The 20026-nt window shown below is 48.3% G+C and overlaps 1 protein-coding gene across 5 annotated transcripts in view; it reads left to right on the top strand.

The window, feature by feature from the left end:
• The window catches only part of DOCK7 (dedicator of cytokinesis 7), a 131583-nt gene that overhangs the window by 14221 nt on the left and 97336 nt on the right, over positions 1-20026 (top strand). For all 5 annotated transcript variants that reach the window (XM_069738179.1, XM_069738177.1, XM_069738176.1 and 2 more), the window contains exons 2-14: positions 4371-4467; positions 4573-4748; positions 4832-4900; positions 5057-5186; positions 6339-6551; positions 7075-7160; positions 9101-9167; positions 9385-9534; positions 10866-10946; positions 11850-12015; positions 13904-14046; positions 16471-16564; positions 18504-18666. In XM_069738179.1, coding sequence (XP_069594280.1) covers positions 4371-4467; positions 4573-4748; positions 4832-4900; positions 5057-5186; positions 6339-6551; positions 7075-7160; positions 9101-9167; positions 9385-9534; positions 10866-10946; positions 11850-12015; positions 13904-14046; positions 16471-16564; positions 18504-18666 — 1635 coding nt within the window. The remainder of the gene's footprint in view (positions 1-4370; positions 4468-4572; positions 4749-4831; positions 4901-5056; positions 5187-6338; positions 6552-7074; positions 7161-9100; positions 9168-9384; positions 9535-10865; positions 10947-11849; positions 12016-13903; positions 14047-16470; positions 16565-18503; positions 18667-20026) is intronic.

Genomic DNA, 20026 nt, shown 5'->3' with positions numbered 1-20026 from the left:
CAACACGGTGCTTCCTCTGTCAGGCGGAGCATCTCTGAAGGACTCTAATGATAGGGCTATAGAATCCTTTGCGAAGTCAGCTTTTGAAGCGGCTGCAGCGGCCATATGCCCAGCTTTTGCTTCCACTTGGGTTTCTAAATCCATCTCCAAATGGGCCAAAGAACTCCGTCGAGGTATCCTGGACGGGGCGCCTCCCATGCAACTAGCGGAGCTTGCCAACCAGATTTCCCACGCCGGTGAATACCTGGTCTCTGCCTCCCTGGATGTCGCGTCTTGTGCGGCTCAGGCTTCCAGCAATGCCGTTGCCATCCGCCGCACCGTTTGGCTCAAGGCCTGGCAGGCGGATTTATCTTCTAAAAAGTCCCTCACTAGTCTGCCCTTCCAGGGCTCTCGTCTCTTTGGTTCCCAGCTGGATCAAATCATTAAGGACGCCACCGGGGGTACAAGTTCTCTTCTCCCCCAGGCTAAGCCTCGTCGCCCTCCTCCTAGACGGCAGTTTCGCTCTTTTCGGCCCTTTCGTCGCTTCGCTGCGTCAAACTCCTTTTCCCAGCAGCAACAGAGGCCACAGGCACGTCAGGAGAAGAAGGCGGTGTCCTTTAGGCCCACTCCGTCCTGGCGTCCTCGCTATTCCCAGGGTAGATCCTCCAGGCCCAGGACTGGAAGATCCACCTCGGCATGACTCTCGGCAAGACCCCAGCCCACCTCCCAGGTTGGGCGGCCGTCTTCTCTTCTTCAGGGACGTCTGGATTTCCGCAGTGGAGGACGCATGGGTCAGGGAAGTTGTATCCTCGGGATACAAGATAGAGTTCGCCTCCCGACCCAGGGATCGTTTCTTCCAATCCCGTCCTCCAAGAGATCCCGCTCTAGTTCCGGGCTTCTTCGCAGCCATCGCTTCTCTGCTCAAATCCGGGGTAATCGTTCCCGTCCCAGAGAAAGAACGGTTCACGGGTTTCTACTCGAACCTTTTTGTGGTACCGAAAAAAGACGGCAAGGTTCGCCCCATTCTGGACCTCAAATTGCTGAACAGGAGAGTTCGCCTGAGACACTTCAGGATGGAATCTCTTCGTTCAGTAATTGCTTCCATGGAGGCTCAGGAATTTCTATGCTCAATAGATATCCAGGACGCCTACCTCCATGTCCCGGTATTTCCCGGACATCACCGTTTCCTGCGCTTCGCAGTACAACAGGAACACTTTCAATTCGTCGCCCTGCCGTTCGGTCTCGCAACCGCTCCAAGGGTGTTCACGAAGATCATGGCGGCGCTGATGGCAATATTGAGAGTCAGAGGCCTGGTCCTATTTCCATACCTCGACGACATTCTCATCAAGGCTCCGTCCTTTGCTCAGGCCCACGAAAGCCTGTCCATTGTTCTCGACACCTTAGCCCGTTTCGGGTGGCTGGTCAACCGGAAGAAGTCCTGCCTTATCCCTTCTCAGCGCATCATCTTTCTGGGCATGCTTTTCGACACTCGTCAGAGCAGAGTCTTCCTTCCCAAGGACAAGAGATCCACTCTTTGTCGGGACATACGCTTGCTCCAGGGTCCTCGGCCTCCCTCCCTCCGATCGGCCATGAAGGTTTTGGGGAGGATGGTGGCTACCTTGGAAGCGATTCCCTTCGCCCAATTTCATTCGCGACCCCTTCAGCAAGCCATTCTGTCTCAGTGGGACAGGTCTGTCTTCTCCCTGGATCGGCCGATCAGGCTCTCTTCTCGGGTCAAGCGGTCCCTCAACTGGTGGCTGATGTCACCTCTCATCTCCCAGGGCAGGTCCTTCCTTCCAGTTCACTGGCAGGTGGTGACAACGGACGCCAGCCTGATCGGCTGGGGTGCGGTTTTTCGCCACCTGACGGTTCAGGGCCGTTGGTCGTTGCAGGAGTCAACTCTGCCAATCAATGTCCTCGAGATTCGGGCCATCTTTCTGTCCCTCCGCCACTGGGAAAGGATCCTCAGGGGCCTTCCAGTCCGGATCCAGACGGACAACGCCACGGCTGTGGCGTATGTCAACCATCAGGGGGGGACCCGGAGCTCCTTGGCCCTTGCCGAGGTAGCCAAGATCCTCCTTTGGGCAGAGGCAACGGTTCCGGTGATATCCGCGGTGCATATCCCCGGCGTGGACAACTGGGCCGCCGACTTCCTCAGCCGCGAGGGCCTCGCGGCAGGGGAATGGTCCTTGCATCCGGAGGTCTTCCATCAGATTTGCCTTCGATGGGGGACTCCGGATGTGGATCTCACGGCGTCTCGAATCAACAGGAAGGTTCCGCAGTTCGTCTCCAGGTCCCGCGATCCTCTCGCAGTGGACGTCGATGCTCTGGCCATTCCTTGGTCACAGTTCGAGCTGCCCTACCTGTTCCCACCCCTTCCATTACTTCCCAAGCTGTTGAAGAAAATCAAAGCGGAAGGGGTGCCGGTCATCCTGATCGCCCCGGATTGGCCCAGGAGAGCTTGGTTCGCGGAGCTCGTCAACCTTCTCGCGGACGCTCCCTGGCGCCTTCCAGACAGGCCCGATCTGCTGTCCCAGGGTCCGATCTGCCACCCGAATTCGCGGTCGCTCAGTTTAACGGCGTGGCTGTTGAGACCGCGGTTTTAAGAGCGTCCGGCCTCTCGGACCGGGTGATTCACACTATGATTCAGGCTCGGAAGCCTTCGTCTTCCAGGATCTACTACCGCACCTGGAAGGCTTACTTCCGTTGGTGCGAGTCCAACCGCGTTCCGCCTATGGTTTTTTCCCTGCCTTCTCTTTTGGCCTTCCTTCAGGCAGGACTGGATTCGGGCCTGGCGCTTAGCTCCCTGAAGGGTCAGGTCTCTGCGCTTTCCATCCTCTTTCAGAAGACCTTGGCCTCTCGGCCACAAGTTAAGACCTTCTTTCAAGGGGTGGCCCATGCTGTCCCGCCGTACAGGGCCCCTGTGGAGGCATGGGACTTAAACCTGGTACTGGACGTTCTGAGGGTTTCCCCCTTTGAACCTCTTAGGGAGATTCCTCTATCAGTTCTATCTTGGAAGGTGACCTTTCTTGTGGCCATCACGTCTATTCGCCGCGTTTCCGAGTTGGCGGCCCTGTCTTGCCGCCCTCCGTTTTTGGTCATTCACCAGGACAAGGTGGTCTTCCGGCTCCCACCTTCCACCTCAACGAGGACATCGTTCTACCTTCCTTTTGTCCAGTTCCGACTCATCCTCTGGAGCGATCATTGAACAAGCTGGACCTCGTCAGGGCAGTGAGGATCTATCTGGACAGAACGTCCACTTTCCGGAAGACGGATTCCTTTTTCGTCATTCCTGATGGCACGCGCAGAGGCCAACCGGCTTCTAAAGCGACTATCGCTCGCTGGATCAGATTGGCAATTTTGGAGGCTTACCGGGTCAAGAACAGAGTGCCCCCTCCTGGGATTAAGGCTCACTCTACCCGGGCAGTCGGCGCCTCCTGGGCTGTGCACCACAGGGCTTCCGCCTTACAGCTTTGCAAAGCGGCAACTTGGTCTTCCATCCACACGTTCGCCAAATTTTACAAGGTCCATACCTACGCTTCGGCGGACGCCGGCCTAGGCAGAAGGATCTTGCAGGCGGCAGTGGTGAGTCCTCTGACCTGATGGAAGTCTGTCTTTCCCACCCGTGGGACTGCTTTGGGACGTCCCATGGTTCCTGTGTCCCCCAATGAGAGGCGATAAAGAAAACAGGATTTTTGGTTGCTTACCGTAAAATCTGTTTCTTGAAGCCTCCATTGGGGGACACAGCTCCCTCCCAATGTTTCTGTTATCTGTTTTATAACTGTTCTCACGTTTACAGTTCTCAAGTTTGTGGTTATGGTTTTTCAACCTTGTTCTTTTCTCCTACTGCTTTCTCACTAACTGAAGAGTATAATGCCAGTCGGTGGGGTGTACACTGCAGAGGAGGAGCTAACTTTTTTATTTGCATAGTGTCAGCCTCCTAGTGGCAGCAGCATACACCCCATGGTTCCTGTGTCCCCCAATGGAGGCTTCAAGAAACAGATTTTACGGTAAGCAACCAAAAATCCTGTTTTGTGTTCTACATCCTCTGTGTCGCAGAATGAGTGAACTGTGAACACATCAGCGAGCTCGTCTTAGATCTGCCAGCCTTTATCTCTTCTTTTGAATGATCTAAGCTGATGTATAACCACATCATAATAGAGTGAGAAGATGGATCAGGAGGAGAGCGATGAGGGTCCCAATGTCAGACGAGCTCTCTGATCATCTGCTATGCACGATTATACATAGAGGCTGTAGAAACCAAAACCGTCTTAAATTTTTAGGAAAATTATGGCAAAAATTATTTTTAGCCCAAAATACGGTACATTTATTTCAATAAAGTTAACTTCCTCGATGTCGGCGGCCTTTAATATAATTTATTATTTTTCCAGGACTGTGGCCGCAGAGGTCCGCAAACAAATCTCAGGTCAGTACGGCTCCCCGCAGCTCCACAAGAACCTGAGCGTCGGGGGATCGCACCATGCCTCGGTGAGTTCAGCGTTTGCTCTCTGGTGTCACGACGCTCTCTGGTCGCTGCGAGGTATAACCTTACTGTCGTTTTTTGTGTTTTTTTTTCTCTTACTTACCATTCAGATCCCTCTTACCGAAGTGGTCGACCCTGTGGATTTTGAAGAATATCTCACCAGTCATCCTGTGGTGGCAGACTCCGGCCCTTTAAGAGATCTGTATGAGTTTCCTACCGATGACGTGGAGGTCATCTATACGCCGAGGGAATGCCGGACGGTGGCATCGTCCGTGCCGGAGGAGAGGTAATTCTTGTTTTTACTGATTGACCACTGATCGATCGATCAATTGATTGATCGACCTTAAGTGAATTTTTTTTTTCTTAAAGTGACATGGACTCACACGTGAAGGATTGTATACGGAGCTACACCGAGGACTGGGCCCTCGTCAATAGGAAGTGAGTGATGATGATCCTCCCCATAGCACAAGACAGCCCAGCACTTGGGTTATGCTTTATAAAACAGCAGCTGATGTGAAGCAGCGCTGCAGTGTAAAGCATGGGGGAGAGAGACAGTAGGAAATTGAGCCTCTGATGTCTTTGTGTGTGTGACAGATACCACAAGCTGGGCACAGGCTTCAACCCCAACACCTTAGACAAGCAGAAGGAGAGACAGAGGGGGCTTCCCAAGCAGGTCTTCGAGTCGGATGACGCCCCGGAGAGCAGCACTTACCAGGATGAACAGGTGCAGAGTTGTCAGATTTCTTTGTTTTTTTTCTTTGTTACATCCGCAAACTTTACTAAACTTTCGAAAACTTTATAAACTGATATAGGTGGGAGCCACACTACCCGAAATATTGAACCTCAGTTTATATAACTACTACTATATTTTTTATTTACTTTTATATATTTATTTATTTTTATAAAATAGGTCCTTAGTCCAGAAAAGTGTAGAAACAACAATGAAGAATTAATTTTCCCTTTAATTGAGACTTTCGCATTTGCCTCTTATTCTCTCGAAGTTTCGCAACACTTTTTAATTTTTTTTTTTCAATTTTTCATTTTAACTTTTGAACTTTTGCTTTTTTTTTTTTTTGGCGCATCTCACTTTTTAGTCCTTACCAGGAAAAAGTTTCTAAAAACTTTTTTTTTTTTTTTTCTGTAGTTGGAAGGATTTTATGACTTTTCTTTATATAGAAAAAAAAGGCTTTTTATTTTGGGCAACATTCATTAACCCCTTTTGAGGAATTTGGTACAAAAACAAAAATATTACCAGATAAGTCAGTTAAAGAAAACAATTCTAGAAGTTCTCTAGATGGAAGAAAAAAGTTTGATTGAAAATGAAATTCTGCATTTGTGAAGGCTCCAACGTGTAATGTACCCCTATGTTCTTATTACCCAGCGTCTGTCAGGGAAGGTGCCGGTTGTAGGATACGGCCATATCTGCCCCTAACAGCAGGGACTGGAGTGAGCTCTGATCGCTGCTGTTAACCACTTAGATGCTGCTGTCAGTCTCCTGTGCTCGTTTCCCCACCATAACATGAAGCATTGAATGTGCAGTGAAACAAAGAGCCTGTAAAAGTAAAACAGTGCAACATTTTTAATGAAAAAAAAAAATACAAAATTAATTTTTAGGTCCCAAACACATGCAGTTAAATCGATCGACAACTCCTTTAAGGAAAGTTCATGCTGTGCTTTCCGAGGAATGTCCTGCTGTGAATGCGGGTAGATATTTCTTTCCATTTCTAGGTCTCGTTAACATTTTTCTTCTGGAAGGAAAGATCTTGTCTCGTGAACATTTGTTCCCCAGGGAGGTGATTAGTGCAGAGTCTGATCCTTCATGTTCGGTGTCTGCAGAGCTGAGTGTTTGTTCCTTCTGCTTCCCCCCTCCCCGCAGGATGATCTGAAGAGACGCTCCATGTCCATTGACGACACGCCTCGGGGGAGTTGGGCTTGCAGCATTTTTGACCTGAAGAACTCCCTGCCGGACGCTCTGCTTTCTAATCTCCTGGACCGGACCCCAAACGAGGAGATAGACCACCAGAACGAACACCAAAGGAAGTCTAACCGGCACAAAGAGCTCTTCGCCCTACACCCGGCTCAGGACGAGGTGGGGCCACAGATAGATCTGGGGGAAACTGCACTATGTGTATGGGGCCCGTACCCTTTTTCGGGGGGGCCCTATGGCTTGCCACGCTGTATGTATGGAGGTGTCGACAGGTTTCCCTCCAGACATTCAGCATTGGCCCCCATGGCAGCACCCAGAGCCTCTGCCGCTTTCCATTGCGGCTTTCCATGCCGACTCTGTGCAAAGTGCACCAGTCCTAAAAAATATTAGTTTACTCTTTTAATAATTTAACAAAAAGAAAAATGTTACAATGACGTTTATTTTTCATGTTTCAAAGAAAAAAAAAAACAGCAAAAAAGACAACAGTTCCCCTTTCCGGTATTTTAATTTTTTTGGTTCCGGATGTTGCATTGACTGCGCTGCAGCTAATCAGTGGGTTCTGCTTCAGTTAACGGAAGCAGCCTCTGATTGGCTGAAGCGCTGTAGACGCCGGAAGCAGCGGAGGAGACGCGGCGCTGGACCTTCTGTCGTTTTCACATCATCCATATTTTTGCTTTATCCGCAGGATGAACCCATCGAGCGCCTCATCGTGCCCGAAGTACCCAAAGAACATTTTGGGCAGCGGCTGCTAGTGAAATGCTTGACCCTCAAGTAAGATCAGCTTCTGACGTGTACGTTAGAACGCAGAGGTTTGGGGTGAGGCCGCACATGTCCGAGTTATTGAGTTTTATATTAAATATCTGCTGCTTCTTGCTTACCTGGAAAAATGTATATGAGCAAGAAGCAGGTGACAAAAATTTCCCAGCAAGACCTGACTACACAGGGTTTGTTAGTAGTCTGTTACCACGGAGACACATAGATCTGCATAGGACCCGCTTACATATTTGCAGTCTCAAAATTTTATGACCCGGGGAGAACGGAGGGGGCACGTGCCTTCTGATTTCAGCATTGGTCGGGTCCGACTCTGAACAGTCATCATTTCTTGCTATTTATTGCAAATCTTTGCGTGTTAATGAGTGTTGAGGTCTTTCTTTATCCCCCCGCTTATATGCATAACATTACGACAGCGCCCGGCCTGAGTCTTGTCTCGCTCACATTTTACGAGGCATCGGGGATGTCGGCCTCAATGGCGTTCTTGCCCGGGGACACGATTTCTGATAGAAATTTCCTTCCCTCATTAATAATAATGTCTTCCCATTTTATTAGTCCTAATCTGCATCAGTGGCTGCGGGTCATTCCTCCGACAGCTGCATTATAGGTATACACGAGGCGGCGTGCGGCTGCGGAGGACCACCTCACTTTGTCATGTATCAACCACATAGTAGGTGCCAATGAATTTTCCAATTTATGAGCTCCTGGCTTTATGAAGCGGAATATGCAGATGTTAAAGGGGAATTCTACCTGTTATCCTCAGGTGAGGGTGGTAGGACGCTTGCACCGCTGCAGGAGAGCGCAGAGACGTTAGGTTCAGGTTATAAGCCGTAATATTAGGGGCAATCACTCCACCGAACCATGCAGTGCATGTAAGTGGCCACTAGAGGGAGCCAGACTAGTGTCGTGGATTATACAGGGGTTGGTTATAGTATACAGACAATATATCAGAGATGTTAGTACACCCCTGACATTTTTGTAAATATTTTTTATCCTCTTTTCATGGGACAACACTGAAGAGCTGACCCTGTGATACAATGTACAGTAGCCAGGGTGCAGCTTGTATAACAGGAAATTTGGTGCCCTCTAAATAACTCAACACAGCCATTAATGTGTAAACCACTGGCAACAAAAGTGAGTACACCCCATCTGAAAATGGCCAAATCGTGCCCAATTAGCCATTTTTGTGCCCCCTAAGGTCAGAGAGGATGAGGGAGCGTCAGCAGTGCCCCCTAAGGCCAGAGGGAAAGGGGGAATGCTGGCAGTGCCCCCCCTAAAGCCGGAGGTGATGGGGGAGCATCAAAAGTGCACCCCTAAGGCCGTAGGTTATGTGGGAGCATTGGCAATGCCCCCCTAAGGCTGAAGAGGATGGGGTCTTCGGCAATGCCCCCCTAAAGCCCGAGGGGATGAGGGAGTGTCGGCAGTGCCGCCCTAAAGCCGGAGGAGATGGGTGAGTGTCAGCAGTGCCCCCCCAAGGCCACAGGGGATGGGGGAGCGTCGGCAGTTCCCATGTGAGGCCAGAGGGAGCGGTGGAGGTCCCCCCTAAGGCTGGAGGGCATGGCTTTTTGGGGCGTTTCCTAATGCCGGGATTTGGGAAGCGCTGAGACTGTGGGGGCATAAGTGATAGGTGTAGTAACTATGAAGATACAGGGCACAAATCCCGGCCCCTCCTGCCACCACTGAACCACTAATGTATGCACAGGTAATATGATCTAGCCAAGTTTTCTTAGGGGTCCGGGTATCTTCCCTCTTTTTTGGGAATCTCCTGGACATTGTATGCAGTGCGGCCCCCGTTCTCACCAGTGTGCATAGTGCAGAGATGGCACATTGTGGGGGCTCATCCATCACAGGGTCGTCACTGTCGCCGATCGTCTCTCACTTCTTATCTTTATTCTGATACATAAAATTCCTTTTTTTGTTTTTTTTTTTCTGCATTTTAGATTTGAGATAGAGATTGAGCCGATCTTTGCCAGTTTGGCTTTGTACGATGCCAAGGAGAAGAAGAAGGTGAGTGGCGTCCGCAGCCCCCGGGATAGACCCCCACCATGTGCCCCTATCATGTGGGTCAGTAGTTTGTTACTGATGTCGGTCGTGGTCCAGGCCCTTCTTTTCTGTGTTCCCCGCCCACCATCATCCTGTATTCAGGGGTCCTGACAGCTCGATAGGGGTCCTAATATCCCAATATTAGACTTCTATAATGATTTTTACATTTTTATTTTTCCAGATTTCAGAAAACTTCTACTTTGATCTCAATTCAGAACAAATAAAAGGCATGCTGCGCCCGTACATCACCCCGGCGGCCATCAGTACATTGGCTCGCTCCGCCATTTTTTCAATCACTTACCCGTCCCAAGACGTCTTTCTGGTTATTAAAGTGAGTGTTGTGTCTTCATTATCTGCCGATGCTTTGTCTTTGGTTTGTTTCATTTTCACAGCATTTTCTAGCGATCTGCTTGTGGTCGGTGAATAATCCCCCTACCAACATCCAGAGGCTGGAAACACTGTGCACATAGGACGCGTGACCGCTGTGGGTTTGGGTCAATAGTGTCCTGTCCAGAGAAGCTGTGTGCCCTAAATCCAGGCTGACACATTACCTGCACTGATACATTGTGACAAATGAGAGCTTTATGGGCCCCGCTGTGCAGGGCGCGGAGCGGTGTTGTGTACTCCACCTTGCTGGGTGCAGAGCGGTGCTGTGTGCTCCGCTGTGCAGGGTGCGGAGCGCTGTTGTGTGCTCCTCTGTGCTGGGTGCAGAGCGGTGCTGTGTGCTCTTCTGCTGGCTTAGGAGTGTGAGGGTATGTGCACACGTTGCGGATTTTCCGCAGATCTGCAGCATTTTTTGAGGTGCAGAAACGCTGCAGATCCACAATTGATTTACAGTACAATGTAAATCGATGAGAAAAAAAAAATGCTGTGCACACTTTGCGGAAAAACCGCTGCGGTTTAAAAGAAGTAGCATGCCACTTCTTTTTTGTGAATCTGCAGCGTTTTTGCACTCATTCCATTATAGAAAACCGCAGGGGTAAAAAACGCAGCAAATCCGCAAGAAAACCGCAGCAAAAACGCACAAAAAATGCTGCGGAACCGCACAAAAAACGCGACAAATCCTCAGGTGCATTTTCTGCCAGGAGAGGCAGAATCCGCATCAGAAATTCCTAAGCCTAAACCGCAACGTGTGCACATAGCCTTACTGTGCGCCTTTTCCTTGGCGTGCCCCCCTCCTGTGCTGTATGCGGAGCATTGCTCTGTTCCCCTTTCTCTGTGCTGGGTGCAAAGTTTTGCTGTGCCTTTTCCTCTGCTGGATTCAGTGTGTTGCTGTGTACTCCTCTGTGCTGAGTGTGGAGCGTTGCTGTGCGCCCCTTTCCTCTGTGCTGGGTGCGGATTTGCTGTGCGCCCCCACTGTGCTGGCTGCGGTGCGGTGCGCTGCTGTGCGCCTCTTGTGCCGGGTGTGGTGCGCTGCTGTGCGCCTCTTGTGCCGGGTGTGGAGTGTTGCTGTTCCCCTCCTACTTTGCTGGATGTTAGAATGATGATGCGCGCCCATTCCTCTGTGTCGAGTGCGGAGCGTTGCTGTGCACCCCCTATTCTGGGTGCTGAGCGTTGCACTGAATGTTCATCAGTTGACTTTCTGTATCTTTGGACAATTTGTTCTGATTTGTTCTCATTCTGGCCCTGACATTAATATTTCTGCTACCTTTTTGTTTCCAGCTGGAAAAAGTTCTGCAGCAGGGCGACATTGGGGAGTGCGCCGAGCCGTATATGATCTACAAGGAGGCGGATACCGCTAAGGTGAGCAGTGATGACACACAACATCCTATCATCTCTGACATTATCACACATCAGTCCTGTCACCGGCCCAGAAATATTTGCTTCCAATATTTCCAAAGATAATTGTAGTAGGTGTAACATTCATTATAATAACCGCAGCTGCTGCATAACCTCTTTTTGTACAGAAGCAGTAATAACGAGTCTTTGCTCATCTTTCCTTTTCTATAATGCTTGTAACTTTACCATTTCTGAAAGCGCACGATAGGGACTTGTTTTAGAGATGGAAGAGGGTCCCAACAGTTGGGAACATCGTCTGTTGGACACATGTGACATAATCCTATTGGCATGTCATAAATTATCCAGATGGGAAACAAAATGCTGGACCTTAAAGGGGTCTTTGAAAAGTAACCCAAAACTGCCGCTGTCACTTATTTCACGCTTCTCGATGCAGATGTCTCTAAGCAAGTTCCTGTCAAGCTGAGAAGCAGCATGGTGAATAACTTCTCACTCAGCCTGACAGGTCCACAACAGGACACTGCGCTATGCTGTAAACTGTCCTGCTGCGATCTTTCTGAATGACTGCCAAGGGCGGGTCGCATCGTGAAATAGGTGATGGTGGCTGGCTTTAATTAGTTTTTGGATAACCCCTTTAAGAGGGTGAATACTACCAGCTGCTCAGAGGTGTAATGTCTTGCGCACCATCCAAAGAATCCCAGCTGCGGCGCCCCTCCACGCTGCCATTCCCCTCCACGCTGCGGCGCCCCTCCACTTAAGAGGCAGGGAAAGTCTGAAGAATCTGCTGCAGATTTCCAGCAGCACATATGATCAATGTGTCATAGATTTGGTCCTTGTGCTATATGTGTCGCCTGTGTTCTCTTCTTCTGCTTGTCCCGTCCTGATTCCTCCTTGTATATGACTTTACAGAATAAAGAGAAGCTGGAGAAGCTGCGGAGTCAGGGCGAGCTGTTCTGCCAGCGGCTGGGGAGGTATCGCATGCCCTTTGCATGGACAGCAATTCATCTAATGAACATAGTGAGCAGCGCCGGGAGCCTGGAGCGCGACTCCACAGAGTTAGAAATAGGACCTGGAGGTATTACGCTGGCATTTTTATACTTGTCTGTGGAAAGGTTGTCGGAGGTGGGAATTGTTTAAAGACCATCGATTATTAAGAAAATCAGGAAGACCAACTTACTGAACTTTAATTGCTTTATTGCTCGGAGTTCACATGTCTGTTATGAAAAAGCTCAACTAATAACTTATATTAGAGGAATGGGTCAACAACACAACCACAAGGGCAATCCCTATTTAATCTAAATATAGTCTTATGTAATAAAATATTTTACCTTTTGTGTATACAGCTCCTGTGCTGACCTAGGGGTCTCACTAAATGCAGGGTTTGTGTGTAGTCTGCATCCGTGCATTACATGCACTGCAGGGTATAGCCTGTATGAGACTGACGAGCTGCATTTTTGTGAAGTCCCAGCTGACAATGTCCTGTCAGTGTGAGGGAGGTTTGGGGTGAACAAAGGGCACAGCAGTGAAGACCAAATAAGTTTACAGTTAATGCCAATTGGGCTCTGCAGCTCAATGTGAAGGGAGGTAATGCCCACTGAGATCTGGACCCGAAGCACTACATGCAGGGAGGTAATTCTCACTGAGATCTGGACCCGAAGCACTGCGTTCAGTGGGAGAATGCTTAGTGTGCTCTGAAATCTGTCGGTCTGCACTAAGGTCTGAACCCTACAGTTGTACATTCAGGGTGGTAATGCCCACTGAGCTTTGAAGCTGCAGCTCTACATGCCTTACATTAATGCCCACTAGGGTTTCAATTCTGCAGTTCTACATGCAGGGGGGATAATGCCCACTGAGTTCTGAACCTGCAGCTATACATGTAGGGTGGTATTGCCTACTTGTCTATGAGGCTGCAGCTCTACATATAGAGAGCTAATGCCCACCTAGGTCTGAACCTGTAGCTCTACATGTAGGGTGGTAATGCCTACTTGTCTATGAGGCTGTAGCTCTACATGCCAGAGGGAAATGCCCACTGGTGTTCCAATTCTGCAGCTCTGCATGTAAGGAGGTGATATCCATGACAAAGTGCACATTAAGGCTCTGGCATAAAATTACTTAAGGCCCCTTCACATTAAGCGACGCTGCAGCGATACAGACAACGATCCGGATCGCTGCAGCGTCGCTGTTTGGTCGCTGGAGAGCTGTCACACAGACCGCTCTCCAGCGACCAACGATGCCGGTAACCAGGGTAAACATCGGGTTACTAAGCGCAGGGCCGCGCTTAGTAACCCGATGTTTACCCTGGTTACCATCCTAAAAGTAAAAAAAAACAAACGCTACATACTTACCTACAGCCGTCTGTCCTCCAGCACTGTGCTCTGCTCTCCTCCTGCACTGGCTGTGAGCACAGCGGCCGGAAAGCAGAGCGGTGACGTCACCGCTCTGCTTTCCGGCTGACCGACGCTCACAGCCAGTACAGGAGGAGAGCAGAGCACAGCGCTGGAGGACAGACAGCGGAAGGTAAGTATGTACTGTTTGTTTTTTTTACTTTTAGGATGGTAACCAGGGTAAACATCGGGTTACTAAGCGCGGCCCTGCGCTTAGTTACCCGATGTTTACCCTGGTTACCAGTGAAGACATCGCTGGATCGGTGTCACACACGCCGATCCAGCGATGTCAGGAGGAGTCCAGCGACGAAATAAAGTTCTGGACTTTATTCAGCGACCAACGATCTCCCAGCAGGGGCCTGATCGTTGGTCGCTGTCACACATAACGATTTCATTAACGATATCGTTGCTACGTCACAAAAAGCAACGATATCGTTAACAATATCGTTATGTGTGAAGGTACCTTTAAATCCACCTGTAATTACTGTTTGTTTGTTTTTTAATCTAAATACAGAGGCTTCCTTACGCCTCCATAGATTATTTGCAGATAATATTCTAATCTATTTCTCGTTTCTGCAGAACGGAAAGGTTCCTGGTCAGAACGTCGCAATTCCAGCATTGTTGGCAGGAGATCTTTGGAGCGCACCACTAGTGGAGACGAGTCCTGCAACCTGACAAGCTTCCGGCCTGCAACACTGACTGTCACCAACTTCTTTAAGCAGGTGGGAAGACCGATCCCAGACAGTTATCCACAGTGGGACAAACATGAGGAATTACACCACTCCCATTACAATACCCCCCTCTCCCATACCCTTCTTGGTTTCAGGGTAGCTCTATATATCTACCAGAAATATTAACTTGAATGTAAAAAGGTATTGTGATTTTTTTTTTTTTTTTTTTTTTTTTTTTTTGGGGGGTGGGGGGTTGTTTTCTATAGTTTTACATTTTTTTTCCAAGTTGAAAGCGCTTTATCACCTTGGTTCATTCTGCACTGCAGAAGTGCTGTGACCCGCCTCTAAAGCGGGACAGGTGCCGTAACCCGCCTCTAAAGCGGGATAGGTGCCGTAACCCGCCTCTAAAGCAGGATAGGTGCCAAAACCCGCCTCTAAAGCAGGATAGGTTCTGTAACCCGCCCCTAAAGCAGGATAGGTGCCAAAACCCGCCTCTAATGCGGGATAGGTGCCGGAACCTGCCTCTAAAGCGGGATAGGTTCCGTAACCCGCCCCTAAAGCAGGATAGGTGCCAAAAACCCCCTCTAAAGCGGGATAGGTTCCGTAACCCGCCTCTAAAGCAGGATAGGTGCCAAAACCCCCCTCTAAAGCAGGATAGGTTCCGTAACCCGCCTCTAAAGCGGGATAGGTGCCAAAACCCCCCTCTAAAGCGGGATAGGTTCCGTAACCCGCCTCTAAAGGGGGATAGGTGCCGTAACCCACCTCTAAAGCAGGATAGGTGCCAAAACCCGCCTCTAAAGCAGGATAGGTTCTGTAACCCGCCCCTAAAGCAGGATAGGTGCCAAAACCCGCCTCTAATGCGGGATAGGTGCCGGAACCTGCCCCTAAAGCAGGATAGGTGCCAAAACCCCCCTCTAAAGCGGGATAGGTTCCGTAACCCGCCTCTAAAGCAGGATAGGTGCCAAAACCCGCCTCTAAAGCGGGATAGATTCCGTAACCCGCCTCTAAAGCAGGATAGGTGCCAAAACCCGCCTCTAAAGCAGGATAGGTGCCGGAACCCGCCTCTAAAGCAGGATAGGTTCCGTAACCCGCCCCTAAAGCAGGATAGGTGCCAAAACCCCTCTCTAAAGCGGGATAGGTTCCGTAACCCGCCTCTAAAGTAGGATAGGTGCCGTAACCCGCCCCTAAAGCAGGATAGGTGCTGGGACCCGCCCCTAAAGCAGGATAGGTGCCGGGACCCGCCTCTAAAGCGGGATAGGTGCCGGGACCCGCCTCTAAAGCAGGATAGGTGCCGGGACCCGCCTCTAAAGCAGGATAGGTTCCGTAACCCGCCCCTAAAGCAGGATAGGTGCCAAAACCCGCCTCAAAAGCGGGATAGGTGCCGGAACCTGCCTCTAAAGCGGGATAGGTTCCGTAACCCGCCTCTAAAGCAGGATAGGTGCCGGGACCCGCCCCTAAAGCAGGATAGGTGCCGGGACCCGCCTTTAAAGCGGGATAGGTGCCGGAACCCGCCTCTAAAGCGGGATAGGTCCCAAAACCCGCCTCTAAAGCAGCATAGGTGCCGAAACCTGCCTCTAATGCAGGATAGGGGTCGGAACCCACCTCTAAAGCGGGATAGGTGCCGGAACCCGCCTCTAAAGCGGGATTGGTGCCGGAACCCGCCTCTAAAGCGGGATAGGTGCCGGAACCCGCCTCTAAAGCGGGATAGGTGCCGGAACCCGCCTCTAAAGCGGGATAGGTGCCGGAACCCGCCTCTAAAGCGGGATAGGTGCCGGAACCCGCCTCTAAAGCGGGATAGGTGCCGGAACCCGCCTCTAAAGCGGGATAGGTGCCAGAATCTACTTCTAAAGCAGGATAAATGCCAGAACCCGCCTCTAAAGCAGGCTAAAAAAATAATTAAAATTAAAAAGAATAATAAGCTTATTCTGTATTGCCTCATTCATCAAAGTCCGACATAAAAAATAAATAAATAATTATTTAACTCACGAGATAAACTCCACCTAAATAAAAGTTATGAATCTCAGAAACTGGCAACACAAGAAGCTAATTATTGTCTTTTTTTATGTAATTCAGAAAAAAAGTTACAAAAAAAATAAAAAAACATATCAATTTGATATCACCGTAATGGTACCGATGTGAAGAATCGTAGTGCCGGGTCCTTTTTTTTTTTTTACTGTAAAATAACAACCAAACCTAAAATGACCCTCATACTGCAGAAAAAAAAGTTACGGCTCTTTGGAAAAAAGAAAAGGAAAAAATAATTTAAAATTTGTGTAATCCATTAAGGGGTTAAAAAAATAAAAACACCCCATAAACTATATCTAGTTGCAGAAAGTTTTGGGTCGGAGATATTTTTTGTAACCCCTTGATTATTTCACCAATTACACCTTTTTTAAGCCCCCAGGATGTGAACCTGTACATGTATCTATACCCCGCATTCTATGGAATCATTCTTCTTTTATTGTTGTTTTTCAGGAAGGAGATCGACTAAGTGATGAAGATCTGTATAAATTCTTGGCCGATATGAGGAGACCGTCTTCTGTTTTAAGAAGGCTGCGCCCCATTACTGGTAATTGATGTCCTCCGTTACACAAGGGCCGGCAGTGATGTGGTCATTAGTCACCGACTTCTTTCATGATCAGTCAGGGACAAAGAGCGGAGCTGTCCGCAGCTGTGATCTCCTCCGTCCGGTGACCTCGTGTCCCGTCCTGCACGTGTGCGGCGCTCTGCTCTGGGGCTGTACTTTGTACAATGGGAGCTTTATTACGACAGTCACTGACTTTATGACCGCTTACTTACTGCGTACTGCAAGTTTTTAATGTTTTGCTTATTTTTAAGTTTTTTTATGTTATTTACCATATCACTATATTAACCTCTTCATGACCTTGGGATTCTCCTTTTTTCCGTGTTCGTTTTTCACTCCCCTCCTTCCCAGAGCCATAACTTTTTTATTTTTCCGTCAATATGGCCATGTAAGGGCTTATTTTTTGTGGGACGAGTTGTACTTTTGAACGACATCATTGGTTTTACCATGTCGTGTACTAGAAAATGGGAAAAAAATTCCAAGTGCGGTGAAATTGCAAAAAAAGTGCAATCCCATGCGTGTTTTTTGTTTGGCTTTTTTGCTAGGTTCACTAAATGCCAAAACTGACCTGATATTATGATTCTCCAGGTCAGTACGAGTTCATAGACACCAAACATGTGCAGGTTATTTTTTATCTAAGTGATGAAAAAAATATTCCAAACTTTGCTAAAACAAAAAGAATTGTGCAATTTTCCGATAAACGTAGCGTCTCCATTTTTTGTGATCTGGGGTCAGGTGAGGGTTTATTTTTTGCATGCCGAGCTGACGTTTGTAGTAATATGATTTTGGTGCAGATACGTTCTTTTGATCGCCCGTTATTGCATTTTAATGCAATGTCGCAGCGAACAAAAAAAACGTAATTTTGGCTTTTCAAATTTTTTTCTCGCTACGCCGTTTAGCGATTAGGTTAATCCCTTTTTTTATTGATAGATCGGGCGATTCTGAACGCGGCGATACCAAATATGTGTATATTTGATTTTACTTTTATTGTTTTATTTTGAATGGGGCGAAAGGGGGGTGATTTAAACTTTTATTTTTTTTTTATTTATTGCATATTTTTTTAAAAAATTTTTAAACATTTTTTTTTTACTTGTGCCATGCTTCAATAGCCTCCATGTGAGGCTAGAAGCTGGCATAGCCTGATCGGCTCTGCTACATAGCAGCGATCATCAGATCGCTCTATGTAGCTTAATTACAGGCTTGCTATGAGCGCTGACCACAGGGTGGTGCTCACAGCAAACCGGCATCAGTAACCATAGAGGTCTCAAGGATCTCGATTGCACTCGCCGCTATTGCGCGCACATGTCAGCTGTTCAAAACAGCTGACATGTCGAGGCTTTGATGTGGGCTCACCGCTGGAGCCCACATCAAAGCAGGGGATCTGACCTCGGACGTACTATCCCGTCCGAGGTCAGAAAGGGGTTAAAAAAAAAAAAAATCTCATTACACTGACCGGTGACACCTCTATGCACAGGAGATGACACAGAATCAACCATTCACAATAGATGTCACAGCTCACCTCCTCCTCCTGTACAATGACTGATAACATCTCTATATACAATAGATAATACAGGATCCACCATTCACAATAGGTGATGTCACAGCTCACCTCCCCCTCCTGTACAATGACTGATAACACCTCTATATACAGTAGATAACACAGGATCCACCATTCACAATAGGTGATGTCACAGCTCACCTCCCCCACCTCTAGCTGCTATAAATTCTCATATCAGATGCTCAGATTAGATGGGTGCTCCCATAATGCTGTAAAGAAAGAACAAAAATAATCCAGAATAAGAACATACAAACCAATTACAAGAAACTATATATATGATACATTCCCTTTAAGGGGGGGTATAATATCTAGCATCTTTTATAAAAGGATATAAGACTCTGAATCCCAGATTGTTCTATTTTCCAGCTCAGCTGAAGATCGACATCTCGCCGGCACCTGACAACCCCAATTATTGCCTGACACCCGAACTGTTACAAGTGAAGCCGTATCCAGACAGCAGAGTGCGGCCGACCAGAGACATCCTGGAGTTCCCCGCCCGAGACGTCTACGTCCCCAACACCACTTACAGGTGACGTACAAGACGCTTCTCAGCTTATTTGATAAATCTGAAAAAAAAAAGAAACCTTTGGGGTTGTTGTCACCTCAGATTTATGCTTCTCAGTCGGAGGGCAGCATAGAATAGGGGCAGGGTGCCTGATTCCAGCTATGTCACTCACTGGGCTGCTTGCTGCAGTTTTGATACTCTCACTGTTTTATCTTCAGCTCTAATGGTCTTCTCAGTGATGAGCTTTATCCACATCATTGATTGACATCTTTCTGCCTACTCTGTGCATAGGCTGCAAGGTACCAATCAATGGTGGGTGGTCGGGTTATATAAAGCTCATATATGTAATGTATATGCACAGTGACTGCACCAGCAGAATAGTGAGTGCAGCTCTGGAGTATAATACAGGATGTAACTCAGGATCAGTAATGTAATGTATGTACACAGTGACTGCACCAGCAGAATAGTGAGTGCAGCTCTGGAGTATAATACAGGAGGTAACTCAGGATCAGTAATGTAATGTATGTACACAGTGAATGCACCAGCAGAATAGTGAGTGCAGCTCTGGGGTATAATACAGGATGTAACTCAGGATCAGTAATGTAATGGGACTATATGTACTGTACATTATTCTATGTATAAACTGTTCACTGTAAGTAAAGTTGTTATTATATATACGGAATTTCCTGTAATTGCTCATCTTCCAGCTCTAATTGTTCCTGTGCTCAATGTAATCTCCTCATTCTCCGCGGGTTTGTCGCTCCCATATCCGTCAATAGCAGCAATCTGCAGCTTTTATGACTCCTCCATTGATGATCCCACTCCCTTTATATCCTCCGCGCCTCTTTGCTAGTTGCAGAGGTAGCAGCAGTCACCTCTCCTCTGAACAACCTCTAGTCCCCCGGACCTCCGTAGACCCCCGGCGTCGGCCCAGGAGACCAGTTGACATTTTCTTTGAAGGTTAAGAGAACTCGGAGAGTGTAATCAATATGACGGGATAATCACTGTCGCCTGTAATATAGTCGTCCCCGAGGGCCGCCGGCCCGGCTGATGATCGCTGTGAGACGTGAGTTATGGGAAGGGAAGGTATTTACTGGTGCCGTTCTGCGCTCCAGAGCTGCGATTCCTTCTGGAAACAAAGACTTTTAAAGGAGTTTCTTTTCATTATAAGTAACAAGCTGCTTATCCTGAGCGAGCGCTAAGTAAAGATCACGGCTCACTTTCCATAAAGTGGAAAAACAGGCGGCACATAATATTAACCAAAGTAAATACTTCATAATATGGGAAAGAGGCAGAGCAAGACTTCCGCATGGTTAACTGGGGCAATGCCAACATTTAAAGGGGCTGTCCAGGGTAAGGCATGAATATCACTTGTTGGGGGTCC

This window comes from Ranitomeya imitator, chromosome 8, assembly GCF_032444005.1.
Source record: "Ranitomeya imitator isolate aRanImi1 chromosome 8, aRanImi1.pri, whole genome shotgun sequence".
Lineage (NCBI taxonomy): Eukaryota > Metazoa > Chordata > Amphibia > Anura > Dendrobatidae > Ranitomeya > Ranitomeya imitator.
The sequence above is the reverse complement of the archived record's forward strand: the minus strand, read 5'-3'. Positions and strand labels throughout refer to the sequence as shown.